At 34.9% G+C, this 27,970-nt stretch overlaps 2 protein-coding genes across 3 annotated transcripts in view; one reads left to right on the top strand and one right to left on the bottom strand.

Moving 5' to 3' along the window:
* Tk (Tachykinin) overlaps positions 1-27,970 on the top strand; it is a 35,234-nt gene that overhangs the window by 5,137 nt on the left and 2,127 nt on the right. For both annotated transcript variants that reach the window (XM_036373311.2, XM_036373310.2), the window contains exons 2-5: positions 22,395-22,594; positions 23,018-23,163; positions 24,740-25,331; positions 26,529-26,757. In XM_036373311.2, coding sequence (XP_036229204.2) covers positions 22,457-22,594; positions 23,018-23,163; positions 24,740-25,331; positions 26,529-26,757 — 1,105 coding nt within the window. In that variant the 5' untranslated portion in view covers positions 22,395-22,456. The remainder of the gene's footprint in view (positions 1-22,394; positions 22,595-23,017; positions 23,164-24,739; positions 25,332-26,528; positions 26,758-27,970) is intronic.
* Positions 1,958-10,612, bottom strand: Ect3 (Ectoderm-expressed 3). Its single transcript, XM_036373309.2, has 6 exons — positions 10,252-10,612; positions 5,278-5,516; positions 5,064-5,214; positions 3,679-3,742; positions 3,193-3,610; positions 1,958-3,120 (listed from the first exon to the last, which is right to left on the bottom strand). Exons 2-6 carry the CDS (start codon positions 5,511-5,513, stop codon positions 2,067-2,069), a joined length of 1,923 nt encoding a protein of 640 aa, XP_036229202.2. The 5' UTR covers positions 5,514-5,516; positions 10,252-10,612; the 3' UTR covers positions 1,958-2,066.

Here is a 27,970-nt window from a genome sequence, read left to right as displayed (position 1 = left end):
AGTCTAACTCTTTTTAACCTAGACGTGGTCTAACTACTCGTACTTTGACCGTTCTGAAAATTACATATTCTGTAGGCCTACATAGAGTCTCCGTGGAGGCAATCCGCTAATAATTTAACTAAAGCTTCTATTCGGCGAGTGACTTTCTCAAGTTTGCAGTCGTACGTGGTGAAATCTGTAGTCGAAGTACCATGACGTCGGTAGAGTGAGCCGGTGGGTAGCTGAAAGAGCATTCGCTAAATTGGGCCGATTCTATAAAATTTCCTCTGCGATAGTATTACCATCGGATATTTTCGGATTGTCCTCTCTAATACTAAAGTTTATACATATATATACCTATGTTCAAATCACATTAGTAAAAATACTAAATAAAACTCATGTAATTCAAACAACAACAAAACTGTGGCATAAAAGTAAAACATTTTTGATTTTCAATAAAGACTTGAGTAATCCAGCAGAAGACACTGCTGTGTTGGCTCAAGATGTCTAAACTAAGCCGCAAGCTGTGACTCTGAACGCCTAATTAGTATAAAAGTGAGGCGTCTGCATGATCTTAGACTAATGCTTAAGCGGCTTCACACATACATACATACATATATGGGGATGAGTTTAAGCACATGTGGCTACATGGAATATTTATATGCACACGAACATTCCTTGGACAATGTATGGTATTATGTGGCCAGTAACTGAATGCGACTGCGTACAACAACAGAGCCTAAGGAAAACTTGACGTGTCCTTCTCACTTATTTTTTAAAAACCGTTACAGATAACATAGACACATTTATACATATATACCTGCAAACATGCATACATGCTTACCATTATAATTTTATTTCGCTGCCCACGGCTGCTTTTTCCGCGTACTACTTAAAAGGTCCAAATCAACTTTTAACAAAGTAATTGTGCCGTTTCTTTTCTTGTGCGCTTCGTCCAACAAAAATTGTTATAAAATTGCCTCCAGTCTGTGTGGCAATGAGGATGTAAAATTTCCTGCAAAGTCATTTAGCTGTTTATGTCTTTAAATAACGGTTTGCTGTCATTTGACAAATATTTAAACTTAATAAAAAAACATTTTTAAGACTCAGTACTGGCTACTCTGTTCTGCTTTAATTTTGATGACATAAGTAACTGAAATATAGAGAGATTCGCTTCTAAGAATTTCAGTGATTATGTTCAGAGTCTTTTTTGATGTTAGTCAACAGATTATTGAATGACTAGTATGATTATTTACTTAACACTTTTCGGAACTTTTTTGGGATTAAATAACCCCTAACATTGACGGATAAACGAAAAGGACCTAAAGACCTTTACCGAAATCTATTCGGAGTCTTTTTAGAGGTTAAGGAAGCTCTAAAAATCACCATTTAAGCATTCATGCATAATACCGTCACTAATAAGGCAAGCATTAGCATTGCTTAGCTGAGAGCTGAGTTTTCCCCCTCAGTTGGCCTTAGCGCTCTAATATTGTTCGACAAATGAAAGCTGACACGAACGTTTTTTCATGAAACGCTGGGAGTTTTACCATTACTATCGGAGGGCCAAGTGATGTAGGAAAAAAATGTTGTTTGTAACAGAGATTGAACTTTAGTCCTGCGGAATTGTTGCACCAAGGTGGAGACTATAATTTGATGAACATTAATAAATAGGAACTCTACTTTTTCGTATATTTATTTCAATCTCCACAGATCCAGCTATTCTTTAAGATAAATTTGCTGGTAATTGGCATTTTTGCATCCACCCTTTAAAGTATATATAATCGAATGTACATACATCTTTATTGTACGAGGGGTTTTCTGTAAAACTTAAGTTTAAACGCAACCGCACCAATGATTTATATTACCTTTCACAAGGGCCTATAATCGAATATCTCTAACTGACAAACGGACTGCGTCTAAAGCATCTTCCTTTAGGCTCATCATGTTTGGTACCAAAATAAAAACTTATCCGAAAATATTTATTTTTTATAAAATCCCTTTATTGTCATCAGTTAAAAACAAAGTTATATAATCTACGAATATAGTTAAAGGAAACAAAATTACCACTTTATGTTCTGAGCAACTATTTAATGACCATCCAAATTTGGTGTATCAGTGAAGGCAATCTCATTGGCTGGAGCTGCACGTTGATATTCGATTAGCACAATACGATTATCGCCACTCTTAAGTACTTCCTGGGGCACATAGAGAGTCACCTGTGGACCTGCCACCGGCCAATAACGACCCAAGTTTTCGCCATTGATAAACACCAAGCCTTTACCCCAACCGTTCGTATCTAAGTACGTATCTGCTACTTGTCCGACTGGAATTGTTAATTGACCATAGTAAATAGTTGGACCGTTACTTAAGATGCTGCCACGTTTCTCCTCGTGAAAGCGACGTATAATATTGACGTCATCAGCATTTACTAAGGCTATCAGTGTTTCGATATCCGCAATAGATTCCAGTGGATACTTTGTCATTGTCCAATTGGTCAATATGTCTTTGTCTAGCATAACATTACTGGTGATTCCCTTAAAATCCGTTACCGGTCCAAAATTAATGCGGCCTTGATTCTCCACCAACAATTGCAAACGCTTGCCGTAGGTTGGACTGATGGGAAGGTCATAGATGGGTGTCTCACGTGAAAGTATGCCCACCAATTGATCGTCGATAAGCACATAGGCCCGATCATGTATGCCACTAGCGCGTAAGATGGTAGGATCACGTTTGAACGTGGGTAGCATAGTTTCATAAAGCACAAAGCCCGAATACTGATTGAGCGCTTCAAAGGTTTTCGGTTTTGTATCGAAGACAACACCAGTCGAAAGTATTTCACGACCTTTTGCGGAAAGCATCGAACAGCAAGCATTCAAACGAATAGTACCGTAGTTTTTCTTCGTGGTCGGCGCTGGTATTGGTATATTCGGTAACGGTAAATAACGTCCGATAATTTCACGTAATTTATGATATTTTTCCGTGGCATCGCCAGCCTCACTCATTGGCGCATCATAATCATATGAAGTTATATCGGGTTGATAACGACCGGGACCACCATCATTAGCACCTGCGGTGAAGCCAAAGTTTGTGCCGCCGAACATCATGTAAAAATTGACACTGGCACCAACATCCAACATATCACTACAGTGAAGAGAACAGAGAAAAAATGACAATTGTATCTAAATAATAACATAGAAATATATTTATACACACATGAATGATTTTGAAATCGCCTCGGTACGCACACGCGCCATTGGCTCTGACCAATGTGTGAGCCAGCCTGGATAAAATTCTGCATTGACTAACGGTCCTTTCGGTTGTATCTGCCGCAATCGTGCCCAATAATTACTTATCTGATTGGTCGCACCAAAGTCCATGGTTGCCAACACACCTTCTATGTGACCACAGCCCAATACGCTCGGACCGTCATTAGTGAAGAGCACGGCATTGTCTTGCACATGTTCAAGTGTTTCATCACGCAGCCAAGTGCGGTATTTCTTATCACAAGCATAATAGGAACCATACTCATTTTCCACCTGTACCATAATAATTGGACCGCCGTTTCCATAGAGGTATGGCTTGAGTTTATTGAAGAGCACATTATACCAAAGGCGCACCTCAAACAAATAGTCTGTAAAACGAAGTAAAGTAAAGCAACTGTTAGTTCTTAATTCTGTAGAAAGACTTCGGGTCACTTACTGACATCAGATGTACGCAGTTTTATATTCGTGTACTTTGTGAGTAGCCAGTAAGGGAAGCCGCCCTGGAATGAGAGAAATTTGAAAACATTACAGAAATATATATGTAAATCATTTTTGAAAGCGAGGTTTCATGTTTCTGAGAGGAAGAATATTGTTATCCCTTGAATAGAAGGAACTACAAATGCCAAATTTTTGACTTGACTTGAGAAATAACACTTGCCGTGAGTGGTTTGAAACATGCACATGACAGTATAGCAAAGAAAATATCAAACATCTCGTATGGATCCATGAATACAAGAGAATATGAGAAACTAGCGGTTAGAAACGCGTTGGCCAGGAAGCCGATTGATCTGAAGTCAATCGATATTTACTATAAGTTGCTCGTGTTCGTCAAATGTAGTTATTCCAGGGAGCACACAGCCGGAAGAGATTAGAACAGGTTATCGGCTTAACCAGACGAAAATTAAGACGACTTATAGTGTAGTATATTTGACGATTCGCAAACTTTCGGCGGAGACACTTCCTTATAGTATTTTGTTGAGCTTTCTTAGTGGGCTGGGACTAAATTAGGTGATGTAAGTGAAGACAGGGACAATAAACCAAAGGTCGCAGTGCATACTTTTTTAACTATCCTTGTATATCTAAGAGATGAATGAAACTGACTCCGAAATATCCTATAAAATGTCCCAAATTACGGGTCCTTTATCAAAGTCTCTAAAGGTCAGTTATAGACTAAAATGCAGCTTATAAGTATAAATAGAAGGGAAATTACTATCAGCAGAGACAGTGACATCTGTGTGTCTTTAATGCTTCAGCAGAACGAGTTGCCCATAAAAAAATGTTTCTCCTTAGCTGAACTGGAGTCTGTCGGATCACTCAGTAACTATAAGTAAACTATCACATCTATGAAAATGTGACGAGACTTTTTTTGGGGTATCGTCATTTGTAGCACTCTTTCTTCAAGCCACCGAAAGCTGAGTCCAGCATAATAATATTTGAAAAACATAAATAATTGTATATTTTGCTTTTATTGAACTCTTGTCTATTCAATACATGTTCTGAGCTATTCCTCAGACGTACTGAAAAATTCCATTCCCTCTCCAATATGGATGGGGTGAAGGTTTAGGTGCCCTGTATTCTCCTAAATATAGAGTTTCTAAAAGTTTTAGACCAACTTAGAGGAAAAAACGTTATTTCAATAATCTCAATGTTACCTCTTTACTCATCGTGATTAAAAAAATAGTGGCATATGTCTGGATTTGAAATCATAATCCTCAGTGTGGTAGTAATTAAACTCCCTATGCTTGACAACTCCAAGCAATGGGTGAGTTTTCCCCACAGACGTAAATGAAAAACTGCAACAACTATTTTTTGTGTACTTACAAAATCACGTTCAGCGCAAATATAAGGTCCCGGACGTAGTATCACAAGCAACCCCAACTCATCGGCTAGTTTGATGAAATTCTCCAAGTCGGCAATACCATTCCAGACATATGTGTCTTCTTTCGGATTATGCAGCGACCATTCAACGTAACTGTAAAATTATATAAAAATACTAGACATTTGTTAAACGTATGTAGAAATTTGTAGTGCTTACGTGGTTACTGCATTCAAGCCAGAAGCTCGTAATGTCTGCAACTTGCGTTGCCAACTATCGGGATGGGCGCGAAAGTAATGAAACGAGCCGGCTATGAAACGGAATGGTTCGCCATCCTTCAGGAAACGATCATTATCCCAGTCGACGGTAAAGTTTCTAGAGCCCGCTGCGCGGTGTGCATAGCTAGCATGGACACCCAGCAGCAGCAGGCAACAAGTTAGGCCTAGGACGTGCATTGTCTGAATGTGGGAAGAAAAATAAATTTATTGGATTATATATTATATATTGGATTATATCGTATATGGTATTTACATATTTACGGTAGATATGTATATGTAGTGTACGGATATAAATGTTTATATAATATATGTAGGTATATAGTTCTGGAAGTGCATAAACAAATAGAAGACGGTACAAATCAGCTATGATGACTCGCTGCTAAGCTATTGTATACGTAGGTGTGAGTGTGTTTATGTATATGTAAATATGCAGGAAGTAACTGTATCTGCACTTATAAGTGACCTCAAATAAATATGTTGCTATAAATTTCATATTCACAAGTGTTAATTAAATAATGCTCTTACATTGTTCGAGAGTGTCAAGATCGTCATACGCGTATAACGGCATCATGACAAATTAGATTGAACTGGATTAGATTAGTGGCATCTTAGTATGTGCATGCACACATGTATCTATGTGCGTGAGTGTGTTTTGCGCTTGAACGTGCACGGAAGTCAAATTATAATTTTACTATCAATACTGCTGCACCTGTCCGACCTTCCGTCCATCAGTGGGCGCAAACATAATCATTTCTTTCCAGCGAATTTCGACAATTCGCCGCAAGGCCAAATTCAGACTTATTTGCATTTCTTAGCTCAGCTTGACGGCAATAGATATGTAGATGCATATCTAAATAATTGGGCACTGCAGTTAATTAACGCAATATATATGTCTATAGTATATATTGTATGTACATGTATGAATGTACAATACATATGTATGTCACCCTGGTGGTCACTGATAGTCGCTCCGTGTTCCACTCTGATAATTTCAGCATAAATTAATTTTGACAATGCCGATAAGGCAATGAGCAAAAGCTTGCAAAAATTCGACAAAAAAAACTCGGAATTGCATTAAATTACAAACATACCTGCAGAAATGTGTGTGTGAGCATGCACAGCTGTGCACTCGCTTTTCATTTACGATTTAATTTCAAAAGTGTAATTAACAAAAGACTATAACAGATTTATTTAATTCGCGTGCTGTAAATGTCACATCTGTTCGAGTGCAGCAATAGCATTGCTTTCGGTTTTACCAACGGATAAATTTTTTAGCTCATTCATAGCCGAATGCAGCACAGTATTAATTGCAACAAAAGAAAAATTAAATACTTGTAGCATAGTAGTTTGAGTAATTTGAAACGGATTATTAACCCCTGCTGTCAGCTGTCAATGGACTACTGTCAAATATTTACAAATCTGCGACATTTATGTTGACAAGTTAAAGTAAAATATGACATAATTGATATTACTCTTGTTTACTCAATCCACTCAAATGTCAAAAAAAAAATATTAATAAATTTATAATACAGTGTTTACCAAAAGTTTTCAGAGTGATATATAAAACTGCCAGTAAGATCTTCGATTATTTTGGCACAACTGCAACACTGTAGATAGAATTTAAAATTACGATTTGAAAAAGATTTTTATTGAAATGTTCTGCAAGCCCTAAGAATGCGCTCTACTCGACTCCCACTACTTGACAGTACAAGTATATTTACATTCCTTTGGGGATTTGGAATTGTAGTGATAAGTTTCACTGCTGCTGTAGTCCTAAAGAAAAAACTATAAATTGTAAATAAGTTTCATCTATAAGATGCTCCGCTAATAACTTTCTTATCGTTATCACTTTTTGCACAAACATTTTTTGAACATATAATCTTATAACCCCTTGGTGAACCTCTCTAGAGCAGAGTAAAATTTTTATAGATAATCGTTCCATCTTATCAAGTAACCAATTACCGTTGAGTGGTATACTTCCCAATGGCTATACAATGCCAGTCTACATTCAAAGGGTCTACTTATTGAAAATAGTAGTTCAGTGATAAAATATACTCGTATGTAACAGCTGAAAGAATAGTTGATCATAAAACCCAATTACTAGTTTGAAAACCTTATGAACCGGTTTTTTATAATGGATAACTGATTTAAAACTCTAGTTTTCCATGACCAGGTTCTATATACATACAAAAATATGTATGTTTTAGTCAGTCACAAAAGTAATCAATTAAATGCTTTTTGTTTTATTTTAATCAGCTTTCTCATTTACATATCTCTCGCACACATGTAAATTTTCGCTGTATTATTTTATGGTATATAAAGGTCTTAGCATTGAACTTGAAAACAAGTTCCAAAAATATATTTCCATGTGGCATATAAAATTAGCGAAAAGAAATTTCCACGAAATGGTTGAAGCATAAATTAATCTTATTGTATTATTCTAAGTATAATAAGTTTAATTTTTGTTTTTTCTCTTCCACACTACTTTCGTGAGTTTATTTATCATTTGACCCTTATTAATTAAGAGTGCTTCGCATGCATAAGTTTTTAGGCAGATATGTCAGGCCACTTAAATTGCCAAAGCATTTTACATACAAAAATTTAGTAAGAAATATACATACAAGTATATAAATATAAACGTAAATAAATACATTAATATGTAAAAGTAGAGTTAAAAAATATAATAAATAAGGGAATATCAAAGAAGCGAAATAATTATAATTCCAATATAATTTTTGAAAAAATCTTAGAACTGAAGTAAATAAATTAACAAATTTAAATATAATACGGCAAAGCTCCGTAGCATTCTATTTACACATATATTTTATGGATAAATTCAGTAGAAAACTATTGTAGTATATGAAGATCAGAACTTTATCCTTTGTTACATCAATAGATCTGTAACACAAAATCGCAAAAATGTATTCGTAAAAAATTAATCTGTGTACTAAATGGCCAACAGAATCAAATTCTTAAACTAGAGCGAACTTATAAGATCAAGTTCTTCAAAGAAATTCGTAACAGTGTAGTCTAATCACTGTCTGACTGGTAAAACCAACGAATCAGTCAGGCTGAAAAGTATATATCGTTTATATAAAAGAGCGCCAATTAAATTCAGATCTTTAAAAGTTGGATTGTGATAAACCCGTTTTACATTTATATATACCGCCACCACAACGGCATTAAAGCCTGAGAGGCCTTCTTCATAAATAAATAGACTTCGGTTTCGCCAGCTGACGATATTTACTTGAACATTTGTCCATCAGTTATAAGTCTCAAGAAATATTATCATTTTCCGGGATAGAAACAATATCAGATTAATGTTGTTTGTTTGATTAACGAACAGTACTATTTTATACGTAGGCATAATAAGCTATTTAGAGATTCTCCCATTGAGAGGAACGCGTAATAGATAGGACGCAATGACAAGCTCTTGGGAGTCATCGGTAATTTTATAGATAATTTTGACACATTTGTAAAATACTCTTATCAATTACTTAGTTATCAGTTTTTTATTTAACATATTACACAAAAAGGGGAGTTTTTGATTCGAAAAAATTAATTGTGTACCCTGATAACAGCAGAAGGAGCAATAAAGAGATAACGGAACAAATATTGGGATAGAATTGACTTAATTGGAATCCCGCAACTTTTTGATACTTTTTTTTTTTCAGAACGACCCAAATTCCAATGAGTTCACAATTTTATGACATTGATTATTGTAGATGATTGTGGATACTGTAATATTTTCATAGATATTTATTGACGACCCTGCGTCGATGCATTATAGATTATACGAAAACGACATTCACATTTTACGACGGTATATTGAGGCTTTATATAAAGAACGAGATTTAAGCAGAAGTTGATTTAATACTGGAAAACAATATCGATCAATATCATCATTGTTATTAATGCCAGCAAGTTTTGTTTATACAAATATTCTCTTCAACGGACATAAATACCCTTTACGGGTTACAAGTTACAACAAATTGTATGAACTTAATGATGGTATTTGAAAATTTTCATTTTGAGAAGTCGTTCTCACCGAAGAATCACAATTGTGAGGTTATCAAGTTTTTATCAAGGGTCATAGGTTTTAGGGATATTTGTTTCTTTTCGATCGTAACGTATTTTGTCTACGATATTCATCGGTTTCCAATTCGAAACAAAAGTTCTGACTTTTCTGAAAAGATACCTTTATCTACAGTTCCAAAAAGAGGATGCTTGATGGTAAATTCAAAAAAGAGATATCCTCAATCCACATCGTTCTCAAACTTTTACATAAAGTGTTAGAATAAAATTTATTGTTTGCTACAATTTTATTCAAGCTTTTATTGACTTTAAATTTAAATTTGGTCGAAAAGCCCGATCTTAATTTGTGTATATGACATTTAGTGCGCAAGCTGGGACCATGGATGGCATTATGCGATGAAATAATTATTTTTCGATTCGAGAGACAGAATTTCTCTAAATTTTATATGAACTATGGTATATAAAGCAGTTACAGTTAGTTCTGTATCATAGAGACTCAAACTTATATTATTTAAATAATAAATCTCTGGAAAGATTTTATTACCGGAAATCTAACGCAGACTATTTTCTATCCTATGATTTTCAGACATATGTTCATATAGTGTACGTGCGAAATGCTTTGAATTTGTAAAACATCTTTCTATTTCAAAATCGTGTGAGCATGTGCAATAAAAACACAAACCTAAAACAATAGAATTCTCAGCCTTCATGTCGAAGAAGGTATGGAACTTTCACACCCATTACCAGGAGCTATTAAAAATGTTTGTATGCAAGTGTAAAGCATTTAAATATATTAATTAAAATGATCGTAATTCAATTTAATTAATTGCTACTGATAACTGAAATGATTGTTACTCAAAATATGGAAATAATTACTTACAACACTTGCAGCGATTTCAAATGAAAACGAAACTTATTTACGCTGTATACCGAGCATGTACACAAATCGGCATACAAATTTAAAATCTCGAAAAATAAATAAACAAGTAGTAAAAAATTTCCAATCGAAAAGATACTTGAGCACTTGATACACGAATTTGAAATGCGGGTATTTAAACAAACACTTATCTACTTAGGCAAGATCACCGATCTTGCTTATTTCCTTCCTAGGTGTTCCTGCGCGGCTAGAACATTTCGTGCACTCGTATATATCCCGAACAGCTGAACCGTCAATGAATCCCAGCAAATAGTCAACTTGACTTATGCGCTTACTAAACGCAACTGAGCACTTGGATGGCGATCACACTGGCAGGGAACCATAAATACACGCTAATCTTGAACACTGCGACCGGCTCGCCGTAGTTGAAAGCAGCAGGCACGCTGCCCACAATACTGTTAAAGTAAATATGTCACAAATGTGTGCCAAGAAACAATGTGTTGTTGTAAATTCTCAAACATGCTATACATATTTGTACGACTATCTCCACACGGCCGAACACATTTCGCTTAATTTTTATTCATTCTTTAAGCAAACTAATCGCGTGCGCAGCAAGCACGTTTTCAGCTTTACCTTGCCCGCTCGCCGACATTCCACGGCTGGGATGACGCTTCGACCGCTGGTGCTGGCGTGAAAATGCATGCGCCAAGCATTGCCCCTCTTTTGGCGTTTGTTGGCATGCAAATAGGCGCTCAGCTGACGTTTATCCACTTGAGCGCAACGGCAGACAATTATTTTCACTTTGATAATGTGCTCTCTCAATGCGAGCGTAATCGTGAGTTATGCACACTATTCTATGCTCAATTTTTAATTTCTTTTTAAAAGCATGCTGTGGAGCGATGTTCTCTGAACAACAAAATATTATTAGAGATGATCGATGCTTTTTAACTTCCATATAGATGATATTTAAATTCAAATTTTAATAGAGGAATTAATTCCGTACATTAAATTACGTGGATCTAGTCAGCCCGACTAATAAGGTAAAGCATTTCAATATAAAAGCTTAAACTTGAGGCCTCGTTATTATTTTAATCAAAACATGTTAGAAAAATCATAACGTATTGTAAAGTACAATAGCTGAAGATTAACTGTTACTCTTTTACCCAGCTGAAATTTAAGTATAACACTGGTAAACAATTTACAAAGTTGACGTCGCTGATTTCAAATCTACACTCGGTTTCTTTCTAGTAGCTTCAGTTTTAGTGATATAGGTATTTCTTGAAATATCGTTACTCGACTTACTTGAATTAATTTAAAGGGCAAAAAATTACTAAATTTCATAAATAAACCGTTATGTCTACGTTAAGACGAACTTGTTTAAATTATCCGAATAGTTTCTGTGCTGTTTGTGGTGACTATATGTTTAGAGAATGCTGTTTAAATGCGTCTGATTCTATAAAAAAAATGCCTATTTGTTATGGAGAAAACCAAATACATAGAACATAACTGGCTACTATACGTCAATCTTAAAATGGTAAATATTATTTCAGGCTAACAGGGAGGATATACCAATTACCCCTGTTTTATATGCTTATGGAATAGCCGGTCCAAGAAAGAATACTGGAATAAAAAAATTTGGCCTTTGAGAGTGAATTTAGTAACAGGTAGTATGAATGTGATGAACGCCCTTCTAGTAGCCAGAAATTGCATTATATTACCCCCTCTTCATAGAAAGTAAGGTCTTATAAAACAGTTTGTAAAAGTTCTATATAAGAATGGGGAATGTTTTAAATATATCAGTAAAGCATTTCCGAAATCGAGCACGAAATTAAAGCTGGCATTCTTGAAAGTCCTCAAATCAGGGAACTAATTAAAAACCAACATTTTACTGGTTGTATGACAGATAAGGAGAAATTTGCATGGATCGAATTTATTTGGGTTGTGCAAAATTTCTTATAAAAAAGTCTGTAGACTACATTCAACACATGGAGCAGCTCATGTTGCACTTCCCCTTCAGCCATTTAGACCGCTTCCCAGACAATTTAGGCGACTTAAGCGAAAAGCAAGGATATTCGTCCTATGGAAAAGCGATACCAGAGTTGTTTGAATGCAAATATGATGGCTGATTACTGCTGGAGCATTCAAAACAGGACTTTAGTTTCTACTGATGGAAGAAAAGCACATAAGCGAACATTTTTTCATGTTAAGTAAGAGCCATATATTCTTTAATTCTAAAATTGTAGTATTTTGGGCAAAAAATGTAATATGTTTATATTTCGAAAACTGACTACAGATTTGCAATCAGCGTCACACAAAATCGGGTAAGAAACTTCTCGAAACAAAACTACTGTTTCCCAGTGTAATCTAATCGGATCTATAATGAGAAGGGTAACCCATAAAGCTGCCGACAATTGGTTATGAATTATGGCCTATTAATCATTTTCTATTATTGCAGAATCTCATAATAGGAAATATCTTTTTGCTCGCAAGTAAGACATTATTATCTTTTTATATTTATATATAATATTATTTTTCTGCTTCGCTCATGTCTGCCAGATAGTACACTTAATCTGATGTGTGAATGAAATAAATATTAAAATAAAAATTAAAAGTTGCTGAAGATTAGACAGTTAAAATTAACGATATAAAACAATTAGATTCAATATATTTAACATCAACCACAATCGTTATATTTCAGTTCTGCTCTCTGCTCTTTTGGAACTTGATTAATTCAATACTACAGGCAAGAAAGCTTGTGGGCGTCTCATAAAAGTGATATAACCGCTTGAAATTCTACCACTTTATATATGCTAGTTTGTTGGATTTGTTTGTTCGATTCGCTACTCTCTTTGGAAAATTAAAAGCAACTGTTCTTTATTATTAAAACTTTTACGTATGACTTCAAGAATATATCAATTATAGCTTTGGTGTTGCCAACTACCGAAATAATTACTAATATTATTTAAATTATCATTTTTATTAGAATATACAAAGCTGATAAAATCCTTCGTTTAGCTCGCGAAACGAAGTTAAGCATGCAGAAAGCACACGATTTTTTGCCAATGTACCGCTAAATTGAATAGAAAACCACATTTCCTGTTATTACTTAAGTCAATTGATTGGTGGCAACTGCTGCTGCAAGTCTGCGTCACTTCATCATTCATACTTATAGCTTTGTTGTTGGTATTTATGTTGCAGCATTCGCGGCTAAGGCATATATTTGTTGCTTTATTTCCACTTAAACGGATATTGCCACTGCGTTGGCTCTAAATAGCAATCTGCATACAGTAACAGTAAATAGTAAACATTCCAAAAGCGCTTGCTGCCTGTCAGCCTATACTCCAGCCATTGCATTGGTGCGAAACAGTCTAGCGCGTCAAACAAGCTGATTTGTCTTGTGAGAAGAAAAATAAAAAAATAAAAATGTAAGGTAAACCTTAATACGGGAATCACCGAAGCCGACCGTTTATGATACTTAAATCGCTTTCTTTGCAGATTACTTTTAGTATGGGAGTGGTTATGAGCTGACTTAGTATACATATATCCATTATTAACTGTCTATATAGCATTTTTTTGTTTTTTGTTGGACATTGCCCGACAAGATCGTCCGAATGCTAATAATTTGTTTGGCCGAAATTAAGGACACACGTGCTATTTTGACTAAAACATCTTGTTCTTAACAACTTCTAATCACACGAAAAAAGTGTCTGGTGATTTTTCTGCTTAAAATTATCTGAAATCCAAAAGCCAAAAAAATTTATTATTTTTAATGATGAATACAGGTAGTGATCGCAGGTATAGTCAAAATTTAATTTTTTGGCAAAATAATAGTTCCCAAAAAAATGGTCGTTTTTTGTGAAAAAATTTTAACGTCGAAATCTAATTATTTCCTGACAAATATTTCTAAGAAAGTCTTGTAGCAATTTCCGATCGGTCTAACCGTTTCAGAGAAATCGTCCTTAACGACTCTGAAATCAGTGCTTATGTTAAATTTTTATTTATTCCGAACCGGTTCGTAAATTTCCTATAAAACCGTATATGATAACGGGTATTTTTTTAAACGAACAGCAAAAGAATTCTCTATTCGGATTAAACATCGCTGAAGGGGTTTCACACAACTTAGCTATGCCTCTAGCAACATATCAAATATACCTTTTGCAACAAGTTGCAATCGGGTGTAAAACTGCAATAACTGTGAGAAGCAACAAACTCAATTGACATCAACTGCGACCGCAAATGTTATCGCTCATTTGAATTTTCGCTTCGTTTTCATTTTTTGTTTTTTTTTTTTGTTCGTAAGCTGACACTACAATTTCATTTGAATGTCTTCATGCCGTCTTCGAGTTGTTGCTCTAATTGTTGTTGCTGTTGTAATTATTGGTGTCAATCAATTCAATTGAATATAATCAACAGGTTGCTGTTCGTATTTCGTGCTGCAGTATAGCAGAACTAGCACGAAAATTTGCACACACGAAGGCACTTGCAACTAGCTATTTATGTATGTATGTATATTTGCAGTAGACACACATACTCGTACGCCACTCCAGTAATATGCGCATCTGTGGCAGCAAGCAGCCAAAGCGTCAACACAAGGCAAAGTAAATATTGAAGGCGACTTAGCTGTTCATTGACTGATTGCTCAAATGCTAAGTTCGCAACTTGAAGGCAATGCATGAGCACGAATTGACAGTTATGTATCATATAAACGTTTGTACGAGTATGTACTTATGTTTGCTTAGGTATTAGTAAATTTTATGCTCATCGAAGTTGTGTACAGACGATTGTATTGTAATAACGCAGATAAAACTATATGGCAGATGAAGAGAAAATGCATAGAAATATGTGTATGGAGTTTAAGTGAACTCGCGTCCGTTGAGGTTATGTTGGGTTAGTTGAAAGTGATCAGTAATACATGACACTAGGATAAAGTCCTCTGTAAAGTTATGTCCAGTAGACATTGTAACAAATTTGAGAAAATATTTACCACCAATTTATTTGAACGCTGTACTTTATGGGAACTGAAAAAGCCTGCAGCAGTCCAAGATTCTATAAAAATTTTATCCAAAATACATTTGCTGTTGGACTTAGCGTTTCCGTATATTTATGTATTGTACATTTTTAAATGCAAAGTCCTTCAACGGCTGGTGAATTTTTATGAGCTTTGCCTCTATGTTTAAATTTAACACAAAACTTATAAAGATTGTCCTTCACACCTTCCAATAGTAGCTGTTGATGGGTGTTCCCTTTTCAAGGTAGTCGATAGAAATAATTCAATGCGTATCCCCAAGTTTAGAGGCCATAATTTCACTATCTGACTGTTGTAACTTGCCACGCTTTGGATTCGATTCATCGCATGCAGTATATTGGAATGACTGTCGATTGGACTATATTGGAAACCATGTTTCATTTATATATTGATGAAAAACTTTTGATTTATTACGATGGATCATAAAGAATCCAAAAACCATTCTATAAATAGCACCAGTGGCTATATGTAGATGGAAAGTGTATAGCTGCGAAAGTCCCAATAAGGGCCAGTAAGAGAAGCTGGGAAGATGAAAGAGTCCAAACAGGGACATTCTGTTATTTTCTCCCTCTCCGACTGCATCCTATAAAACTTGCATCACTGCGTTGCTGATCTACTTCTCGACTGATGAAGAGGCGCAGTGATCACAGATGGATGCATGTTCAGAGGAAAGGTTGGAAGGAGGGTTTAATGTAAGCAGATCTCCGTCAAGCATAGTTTCAGGTTACCGGACCACTGTAGCATTTTTCAAGCAGTTGTCGCTTGCAATATGGTAGGACTAGATGTATTGCTCGGAAGTACAGCCCATTTCAGTGAGGTGAGTATTCACTACAATAGCACAGCGGCAATACTAGCGCTGAGTTCGCACACTGTGCGATAAAAATTAGTCAAGGAGTGTCTCTACTCCTAATTGATAGCATCAGGCTACTTCATTATCAGACTCGTTTGAATGCCTTTTTTTCTTCTTTGTCTAGCTTTTGCAAGATTGTGGAAGAAACATCTTGCAGTCATACTTTTGGCGAACCAGATGAAATAATGGCAATTAATATTAGCCGAATTTGTGACAGGCTATCGATTTAACGATGAATAAGTAGGAGTCTTAGGTATCACAATAGGCCGGCGTTCTCAGCTAGAAGAGTGAGATCTATATCCTTAACCTCGTGTGCAACCACCTGGCAGAAAGTTTTCGCTTACCCAAATACTCAAGAACGTTTTATCCAACACGCTCCAATGATATCTTCAGAGAGTATGTTATGTAAATAAAATTTATTTTGCGGATATCTTTTTTATATGTTAGTCTGTAACAGATTCGTTGAGATGTGTCTCTAGACTGTGTAAGATATCGGACGTAGAACCTCTGTGGTTTTGTTTGATTTTTGTGTGGAAGCCGTTTTCTTCTATGGAAATAAAGCCTGTGGGAAAATTTCTTAGTTTGAAGATAATAATAATTTTGCTGAATGCCGGGATATTCTTATTAAAAATACAAAAACAAATATAATTTAAATATAGAAACTCTGGCTTAACATGCCTCCCTTGCATACTAATATGTTTGCTTAATTTAATTGAGTAGTCTTGGCCTAATTATAATTATGTTAAAGCACACAATTTAAATCAAATTAATTGAGTGTTAAAAGTCAAGGAAGCGAATATCTCAGCACATGATGCTCAGTTGTTGATATAACAACTCAAATAGAATCTCAAATCAGCCAGCACTGACAACGCGAATATTAAGAACAAAAGCCTCAAATAAGCTGCCAACACATTCACTAATTACACAACACACACAAATTAGCAGTCTCAACCACACCCGCACACATATAAATACAGTCAAGGAAAAGTCCTTAGCACAAATACACAGAAGTACACCCACACACACAAGTGCACTGGGACACATTTGTGTTGTTGCACAAGCAAATCAGTGATATTTAACGGTGAAATGATGCTGTTAATGCTGAAAGCTTTAAGCTTTGAAATCTTCACACCAGGGGAACATTGTGTGGCTGGGAACAATAATGTGTGTGTGTAAATAAGTAAGCAAAAGCATAAATACGTGGCCGAACGCCTAAAAGCGTGCCACCACATTCAGCAAACGAAGCAACAGTGCGTAAACAACGAGAGATGAATTTAAAATAAATATGTTAGGTAATAAAAATTGGCAGTGACACCGAAAGTGAAGCATACTTTTATGCGCAAATAAAACCACAAGCAAAGGCAAACAACAATTTTAAGTAAACAAAATGTTACGGTGCAGCTTTTGGCTGATTCGCAATGCCGTATTTGGTTGCTTTGTGGATACTCAAGTGAGTCTGCATGTATGTTTGTAGATTTGGCGTTACTTCAAAGCTAAAAAAGGTTATGTGTAAAGCTTTTTCCTGTGGCCTGTAGTCATGTGATTTTTCGCAACCATACTGCTGTTTGGACATAGCAGTGATTGATCAAATTGACTTGATTTGATTTCCGTTACTGCAGGCGTTCACCACTAATACACTTAAAAAGCGAGAATTTCAAATGCAATACAATCTCTCTTAGTTACAGGGCGCTACATTTAGTTGTTGATTCCTAGAAATCAAATATATATTTTAAATTTACTTTTCGTTTGGTTTATAAAAAAAAAAAATAATTTTATTTGATTATAGTTTTGGTTAATTCACGAAGGTAAACATTGCCGTTATTCTCTGGATATAATCTAATTCAATCCAGATAGCAAATTCGATTTAAACCATTCATTAGATCAGTTTTATAAAACCTTGGGAATGGTTTTTGACACTTTCTTACGAATTTCTTGTCGCCTTTAAGGAACTGAATTCTTCTTGATTACACACTAAAGCTTATGGAATTAAATCACAGATGTGTTCATATCGCCAAATCAGCTGCTAAAACTATTACCTAATTTGGCACGCATATGACCGATTTCGAATTAGCCTACTTGACATGGAGGACCATCTTCTTCACACCAAGTTCTTGTTTCCAATTCACATGTAATATACAATTAGAAAAATGACAACTATATGGACCACCCTTTATACACAATCGACTCGACGTTTTGAGTAACAAAAACAGAGGTTAAATGTAGGTATGTCTGAAGAGCAAATGGCATTGCACCAATACATATAAACACCTAACTAGAGTTGCCCATACAAACACAAATACCCACAGGCTGTATACATTTCCGAGTATATTTACCCACATATTTATTGAGTCAATAAAATTATTAACTATGACGCCATTCATACAATCAGATTTTTTTTTATACAATGATAAGGAATATCTTACTTTCAAATGAGATGACTTAGCATATGATGAAAATAAGTGACATTTGTATGATTAGGATAGAGTACTTAGTTTTCCTTTAAGTTAGAATACTGCGTTTGAAGCAAACTTTTAAGTTGTTGCTATTGTTGTAATATCAACATATTGTAGTTATACTTCTAGCTAACTAAGCGGTTTTCAATAAATGTGCAATAAGTTCACCTGGGGTAATTTAACAGATGGTCCTGTTCGTATAATCTGAGGTAGGTTGCATGTGAATTGCTGATTTTATGGTTTCTGGGATTGAAACTGTGCAAACTAATTAGATAATCTGACCGATTAGGTTTGGTAGTTGTTTGTGTCAAGTATATATATATATATGTATGTATTTTATGGAAGCCATTCAATGGGTCGTTGATTCGTACAAGTATCTTCATTCGGCACTCGTGCGAAGTGTAAATGAGGTAACACAAATAGAGAGAGCTGTACGAGCTATCAAAGCCATTTCTTTCTAAAAATAACGCAAATATGCTTTGTGGACTTAATTTTATCAACACAAAAAATGAAGAAAAATAAGAAAAACGGGTTTAAATAAATACAAACGTTTTTATACTCTTGCAACATGTTGCTACAGAGTTTTGTTCACCTAATGGTTGTTTCTATCATCTAAAAATAACCGAGTTAGAAATAGGGTTATGTATATATAAATGATCAGAATGACGAAACGAGTCGAATTCCGAATGACTGTCTGTCTGTACGTCCGTCAACAAAAATGTCACAACTAAGCACTAAATTAAGATATAAATCTGTTATTTAGTATAGCGGATTGCAGTAGCAAGGGCACCTGTGAAGAAAAAATGTTTAAAAATGGTAAATACATATCTCCTAAACCACTAAAGCTACAATAAGCAAATCTGTCCTAATCCTATAAGAACCACTACCGACAGTGCGAAACTGGATGAAATCGGATTGTAAAGGTTTTGTTAAAAACGCAATAAATGGATATCTAAACGCGCAAGAGATATTAAATTCTCTTGATTCTTTCTAGTACACAAATCAAGCACCAATGAATATATTCGTATAAAATTTTTCTCAAATAGCGCCTTTGAGGTATCCTTGCATGCTGCAGGTGTATAAAATGTTGGGTTACACCCGAACTTAGCCAATCCTTACTTGTTGCCGGCTTGGAAAAATGCTGTAACGAAAAAAGCCAGTTTAAAACTTTGCGTGCAGAAGCTGACTGAACTAACAGCTTCGACATTATAGCGGATTAGACAGAAAAACATTTTTTCACAATTCTATCATTCGAAACATTTTTATGAAATCGCAAGGTGTAATTTAAGCCAAAAATAATCGATATTTTTTAAATTAATTATTAAATTGTTATTTATATTTTTTTTAAATAAAAATAATATGGTATTTTAAAAGAACTTTTATCAATTATCCTAAAGTTTTACTGATATTTAGTCATCTCGTAAACGTGCAAGTTTATTAAATTTAAGAAGAAATGTCTTCATTAGCATATTATTATTATTTCTGCGCATAAAATATACAAACACACTTTATGACAGAAAAATATCGTTATTTTAAAACGCAGTCTGCCCGCTTTCCGTTACACTTCATTGTGTATGCACCCGAAACCATATTCCATTTGCTCAACTCCACAATCTTGCATCACGCTGCGGTTATCCATCAATGTATGAACATGTACATATGTATGTATATATATGTATGAGTAAAATAAAAGTGCTTACATATGTGAATGGCTGTGTGAAAGGTCAATATATTTGTTAACACATTATTGGCCCAAGGCAAGGCATAAATATTCTATTAGACTCCAACGCAAAAAATGAGGGTACCTATCAAGTTTTGGTATGAAGGAGGAATACTTTTTAATGCTTATTCATGTATACATTGTTACAAATATGTATATACTTGTAAGAAGGAATATGTAGTCATATTTAAGCAATTGTGAAGTTTGCAATTAAAAAAAAAAAGGTTACAAAAGTTGGATAGTATCAGAATTCCTTGTATATATACCATGTATCCAATTGTTCCTAAGGCTTCCAAAGTATCATTATTTTATTATTTGTATGAGAATATTTTCTATCAACTTCTTTACTCACAGATTTAGAACTGCACTTCTTGACGATTCCCTTTCTTATTCAAATAGGCACCAATAACAAAATTTGGATACGCAGAATTTTTTTGTGTTCTAAGTAAGGAGCAATAATAGGAGGGAGTTGTAGTCTCTGTTAATTTCATGTAACTTGAGATCTTGAGTAGCTGAACTCGCTTATGAGTTGAGGTTCCATAACGGATTTAAAATTTTTTGAACTGCAAACTTAATCTTTATTCTAACAAAAAACTATTTAATGTGATTCAAGTACTCTACTTTCGAAATAAGCACATAACGGGACTTCTTTAACTAAGTTCAGCGAAAGTTGCTTTAATCAAACTCTTCAAACAATTTCCTGAAATATAGCGACGTCCCTCAGTAAATAATCTCAATGCTGCCAAAGAATTTCTGATACAAAAATGCTTCGCATTAAATTTGAAGGATAAGGCGTTTCTTTGTTTGGTAAAACCAGCCATAAAATAAAAACAAAACACGAACTCGACGGGAAGGTGCCTACTAAACACCACCTTATCTTTCAAAATGCTCGTCAAATATATACACACATACTTAGCTTTGGAAACTAAGCTCTAAAAAATGCCAACTATCCCCCTTTGTGTAACATTTGCGGCTAATCTGGACTAATTATAAGCTCGGTGACACCTGCCAGCGACCGCGCATTTTATGTGATTGTTAGTTTATAATAATAATAAATATTTAAATTATTTTCAAACATTCGCTTTTCCACTAACTATGCGTCATATTTCGCTAAAAGTACGACTATTGCAACCAATTCACACCTTGTTTATTGAAATTTAATTGCACTATGAAGCGATAATAAACAGGAACAATTTTGGAATTAATATATTAGTTAGATATGTAGGTGAAATTTCACCTTAAAGCTCCCAGCATACTAGAAAAAAATAATCGAACTATTTCGTCTCGAAAATTGTGTTGGTAGTTGTATCTACACAGAATGTTCCCCGTAATCCCTTTGAACAGGGATAAAGAGATGTCAAAATCGTTCCAGTGTGAGATGGCCTCAAACATTATAGCTAGGCCGTTACGATCATGCGGGAATTTTTTAATTTAAAATTTTTGTATTAAAAATTAGATTTTAATTTTTTAATCCAAGATGTTTGGGATTGAATTATTATTATTTTTTCGGTTTGAATGAATACGAAACATTTTTAATTCTACAGTAAATTCTTTTTTTTTAATTCTTAATTATATGTTTCAGATCTAAATGTTACTTCTTTATTTTTCAATCTGATAGTTGGGATTAAAAATTAAAAATAAATATTTAATCGGCTTTTTGGGATTAATTTCATTTTTGTTTTAATCCGGTAAGTGGGATTGAATTTCGTTTTTTTTTTAATTCGGTATGCGGGATTAAAATTTTTTTTATTTTTTTAATCTCGTATTTGGGATTACAAAATAAATAAAAAATATTCAAAATTATCAGTAGACGAAGTAAACTGAATATCTATATGTCCGTCCCTCAAGACATCTGCTAGTTAATTTAAGTAAAAATTGAGATATTTTTACGAGAAGAATACACTTGTTCCTTGATACGCCGAGGTTGTCTGCCTTGTATATGGGCAAAATCGAAACATTGGCAAGTCCACAAATGTGGTATGGTAGATATTGGAAACATTTCTTTCTAGTATTTGTTCAAAAATACTGTTCTAATTATATGACAAGGTTTACATGCACCACATACATCTATATAATGTATCTATTTTTTTTTTGCAGCTTTCTCCACTCATCCCATCAAAATTTGGACCACACTCCACTTGTGTTACGTAAAACTTTAAATGGCCGTGCAAAAACTGAAATGTCTCACTGTGTGTATTTGTAAGTTGTTGCTTTTATTTCTACTTTGCAATGCCGTAGCAGCAACAAATGGTACCGGAAGCAATGTGACGACGCATGAGGGTCATAATTACCCGACGGTAAGTTTACACAACAAACAAAAGACACAAGTCAAGAAGTTTTGCGTAAAATTTAAACATAAAACAAAAACAAAATCACGAATGAGAATAAAGTCAATTTGGTAGTTGGCTAAAATTACTATTAGGAAATGAATAGGAATCCCGCTGAGACGCTATTGTGTTTTTGAAAGCGTGTTTGTATGTGAAGCACCAAAACTTCTGGAAAATTTATTATATATAAATATAATTATTATAGATATGGTACATGTCTATATATATATATATATATATGTATACAAGTATATATTTTGGTCTTCATATGTATCTATATTAATATATGTGCATCTAATAACATTCTCTAATTTGACACACTTACATCTCGAAATTTCAAAAATCATTTCTACCCTTTCTTTGTATGTGGCTCAATTACTCAACCGTTAAAAGGACGAAAACAAGCGGACGAGACGTGATGTTTCAGCGGCGGCCGACAGCACTACTACGCTTCAACCGTTGGCCTCTAACAACGACAATGCTAACCTCAATGCGGCTGATAATAAGGACAAACATAATTTGTCATTTAGTGTTGTTGGGTAAGTACTTGTAACAAAAACAATAACGGAAATACTTGAGTAGCAAGCAAATGAGCTGTGATACTGTGATGAAAGTTGGAGAACTGCAAATTTGTTTACTTAATTGAGTTGAAATTGTTTGGAAAAACCAATAGATAATAGAATTGCGAATGAAATATGTAATTAAGCAACAATAGCGCTTGACGGTACACAAACTTATACTTTATATTTTACATACTAAAATATGCCTCAAAATCTTCTTTAAAGGTTAAATTCAGACGAAGACACATATTAAATTCTTAACGATGTCTAAAAATACTATATGGGATGATCAGTTTTTGGTTTAAACGTGAGATCGCGCAAAAAAGTTTCTATATTTCTCTTAGCAAGCTTAGTAGAATACTGTCAAAGTTTCGTGGAATTTCATCCAAATGCTCTCCAGCTGTTGGCCTCAAATAGACTCTACATCGAATATTTTGTTTTTCTGTCCCAACATAGTTAACGACCAATTTTGTCATAGCCGTACCATCATAAATGATGTACCCCGTCTAGGAAGGCCACACTCATCGCATAAACTCTTGAAATTGTATTGGGTTTACGTAAAATGAAATATAGTGAGTAAGTTAACATCAACAAATGAAAAGAAAGACATATTATTTACAAATTTTTACATATGATACGACCCCGATAACTTGAAGGAATTGTGCTATGTAAAAGTCGGCCATACACCGTAGTTGTCAGATTTGGCCCCCCAGAGAATATTTACTCTTTTCCATACTCAAAAAGTGGCTGGCTGTAAAAACATTTCACTCAAACGAGAAGGGCCCGATATGAACAACGCCTCTAAGCTTCAAAAACAAAACCATATTTTCACTCAAAACAAAGTTCTCTCAATAGACTGAATACTTGTCAGCCCACATAGTATACAATAAAGTGTGCGATTATTATACATATTTATTTCAGTTTAATAGATGTACACAGATATGGTATATGGTCTAGGAGACGATATGGACCAATTTTATCAATTCCATACTATGGAGGCTAAAATGAATATGAATTGGCGCTGAAAAACCATAAATTCAACGGAACATTTTTATCTATTTTTTTTTAAGATATACTGATTGAACGTTATAAAGGAAAAAATCAATCGGTAGATTGATAGGTATTCCTATTCGGTGCATGAAAACCGATTTTATCTATATTATTTAATATGAAAGAATCTCAAATACTGACCGATATATGTATATAGCGCAGTCAATTAAAAAGTGGACAGTCCTTATATTCTATGAATGCGGTTTCGGCAAGAGAAATGTGAAAGTTGAGCTTCAAATTTCATTTAAATTATCAATGTAATTTTTTTTTAAAGATATGAAATGACATGCAGAATTTGGCGGTGCCACGCCCATTGCTCAATTTCCGATTTAAACCATAATAAAACAATCGCCTCTTTTTAACCACTTAATTTTATGTTTTTTGTCGCTATTCGTCAGGGACTTATAGCAAGAGTATACATATTTCATACTAGCATAATTTAGAGTTTAAAATTTTACCCACAATAATTATATAGAATTTCCGTTTTAAAATCGTTTCACCACAGCAATCCACTGCGTGCCTTGAACATTGTCAAGCGTACACCGAGCGGCTTTATTGGAATGCGCGGTAAAAAGGAGTACGAATATACCGATTACAGTAATGCCAACAATTTGGCAATGGATGACGATGGTACAGCCGATTGGGACATAGATCCCATACATCGAGTTGCCTACGAAAATGAACTGAATGACGCCTACGGTCATTTATTAGCTTTGGAATCACGCTTCAAGAAGACACCCAGTACATTCTATGGCGTTCGTGGCAAAAAATACAATGACAACGATGTAAATGGTGTTAATTCGTTAATACGGCGTTTAGAAGAAGATCGCTTGCGTGAATCGTTAATGCAGAATTTCCTCAGAGAATTAATAAATCGTCAAGCAATGCCACAGAATGATGTCACAAAGCGTGCACCAACCGGTTTCACAGGAATGCGCGGTAAGCGACCATCGGTGATGGACTATTTTTATTACGACGAAGATGGTACATTGGCAGATCCCTTCGTGGCGGAGAAACGAGGTCCAGTCAATGCATTTATGGGTGTGCGTGGCAAGAAGGATACGAATCATCAGACGTTCAAAAGATCTCCACTAGAGGTAAGCTAAGAAACATACGCTTTCGTTAATAGTGTATATTTCCGAGTCACAAAGTATGGCATATCTGAGTTTCTAAGGAGTTGAAATTTTAAAATTATTTTTCGAATGAAAATTCTTACATAGAGTACGAGGTGTGTTCAAAGGAAAAGGTGAATTTTGATTTTTCGCGGGCTGTGTACATTCGATTATCGATATTTGTTTTTATTATAATCGACACATATTTTTATCATGTGTCATGCTTCAAAAATGGAATAAATTGCTCCAAGGCACTTGAAATATTGACTGTGGCATTCGTTGAGTCCACTTTGTCTCAAAAAAGTTTTTATAAGTGGTATAAGCGCTTTACAGAAAGCCGAGAAGTGTTGATGACGTTGAGCACCCTGGAGGTGCGACCACGTCAACAAGTGAAGAATGTTTTAGCCCTAAAAACGTGTGGCAGTGAAGTTTGTTCCAAAATTGCTTAATTTTGGGATTGCTCATACGGGTCCCTTGGCTCCCTGCGACTTTTTTTTATTCCCAAAACTAAAGAAACCAATGAAAGAAAAGCGTTTTGTCACAATTGTTTAGATCAAGTCAGAATCGAAGAAAGAGCTATTATATATGAGGAGATTACTTTTCAAAAAAATTCAAAATTCAAAACACAGCTTGTAAACTTGAACGTCACACCGACTAAACTGATCTGAATGTGTACTCAATGCTTCCTTGAATGATGTTTTAACATTTTTTCAGAGCCTGAAAAATACACCAATTGTTTACTTTTTGTAATTTACCTTTCTCCACACTAATCCTCATAGGCTCTCTGCTTACCAAATATTACGAGAAGCTGTTTTACACTTCCAGAGCCTGCAGGGTCAAAAGTTAGCTATTAGACATTTATGACGACCACTAAGTTCATTCCATAAGCAATTTTTCCCGTTCTTTTTAAGCGGCTGTTTGAAAAAATTAATGAACTTTTGTTTTTGTAAAGTACCCTGATTCAGTTTTGGGACTTCCAAGTACATACCATGCGTATATAGCATTTGACTTGAGCTTACAATTGACTTAGACTAAATATTTTTGTTAAGAATACAATCTAAGATCCAATAAGTACATAAAAACGGTAATTAATTCATTTATTTTTTTCAAAAATTCTACTACGAATAAATAATTTAATAACTATAGTTTTCTTATTTCAACATTCTGAATATTTTCTCCCAGTCTGGCAACCGGCGCAGCAAGTCTCAACGTTTTGTCGATTTCAACAACAAATTCGTGGCGGTGCGTGGCAAGAAGGACGATGCCAACGATGACAGCAGCAACACTTTCACCGATGAGACACACCAGGGGTACTACGTCAACAATATACCTCTACTGGCGCTGCACGGTTTGCGCGGTAAACGAGCTGCAACCACGCCGGCAGAAACGGAACCCACGACATACAAATTAGGTATGTATGAACATATGTATACAAGTATGTACAGCACATACTGTTGCAAGCAAATGTAGTTACAGTGTGCTATTGTGAAGGACACTTCCCGTTGAAGTGAGGAAAAAAGTGTAAATGTCTTCCGGATTTATGCATATAATGAGCAAATACTACACTCATACAGTAACAATAACGGCAACATCAACGTTAGAAAGCTTAAAATAGTACGCAGACTATGCTGTAATTGTGGGTCCTACTACAGATTTCTTTAGAAATGGGTAGACAGTCTTTAGCGGTATATGCCTATAGGAATCCGCGCAAAAGATGCGATGCGTTAGATGGCATGAAAACTGAATAAGAGTGGCAGTGTTGAAGTATGCCCACTTCAGCCTCGTCTTGAATGAGTGGCGCTTAACCTTTTTCATGGATTCGTTTGAGTATCGCACTCGTCCCATTGTCGCTAGCGTCTTATTTTCTTGTACTGCAATGTTGGAATTGTTGTTGTCAAATAGCCGGTATGCATTTAAAAATATTTTTGTAACCAAGCTTAACTCATTTTACAAGGTATTATAGGATAACGGTTGTATGCGAATAGCAAAAATTGATTTAGTAAAATGACTGCCACTTTTAATGGTTCGTCCAATGTCGGAACAAGCACAAAAATAATAGACCGAAAAGTCTGTAAATATTATCCTCAATAAATCTCAAAAGCTTCTAAATTTAGTTCGAAAAACAATGGATTAAAAACACGGCCCGCATTTAGCCAGAATTGGCTCTCCTAAGCCTTGTCCTTTGAGCGAGTCTAGTTATTATACGATGAAGTTCCTATCATCCAAAATTCATACTGGTAAAACAACACCAACCTTTCTAGGATGCTTTGTGTGAGAAGCTACCCCTTGAAATATTACGGTCACTAGATTTTGCCGTATTTATCATGATTTTCGATTCTGACACCAGGATCATTTCAGAAAATAAACACTCTTACTTGCTGGAATACAGTAATGATGCTTGCAACGTTCAATCTAATCGATCCCATTTTCTCGCAAACGGAATACGCTCCAGTAAAATACATTTAAGTTATTTTTCGCCTTACCGGCCTCTGAAAATTCGCTGATAATAATTTGACAGTTATTCGTCAAATTCACTCATGTTATTTTCGATAACAAATGTGTTTTTTCCTTTCGTAAAGAGTTTAAACCGAGTCCTGGTTCGGCAGGGTTAATAGCGCAAAGAT

Source organism: Bactrocera oleae, chromosome 2 (genome assembly GCF_042242935.1).
Source record: "Bactrocera oleae isolate idBacOlea1 chromosome 2, idBacOlea1, whole genome shotgun sequence".
NCBI lineage: Eukaryota > Metazoa > Arthropoda > Insecta > Diptera > Tephritidae > Bactrocera > Bactrocera oleae.
Note: the sequence above shows the minus strand (reverse complement) of the source record. Positions and strands in the feature narration are given on the sequence as shown.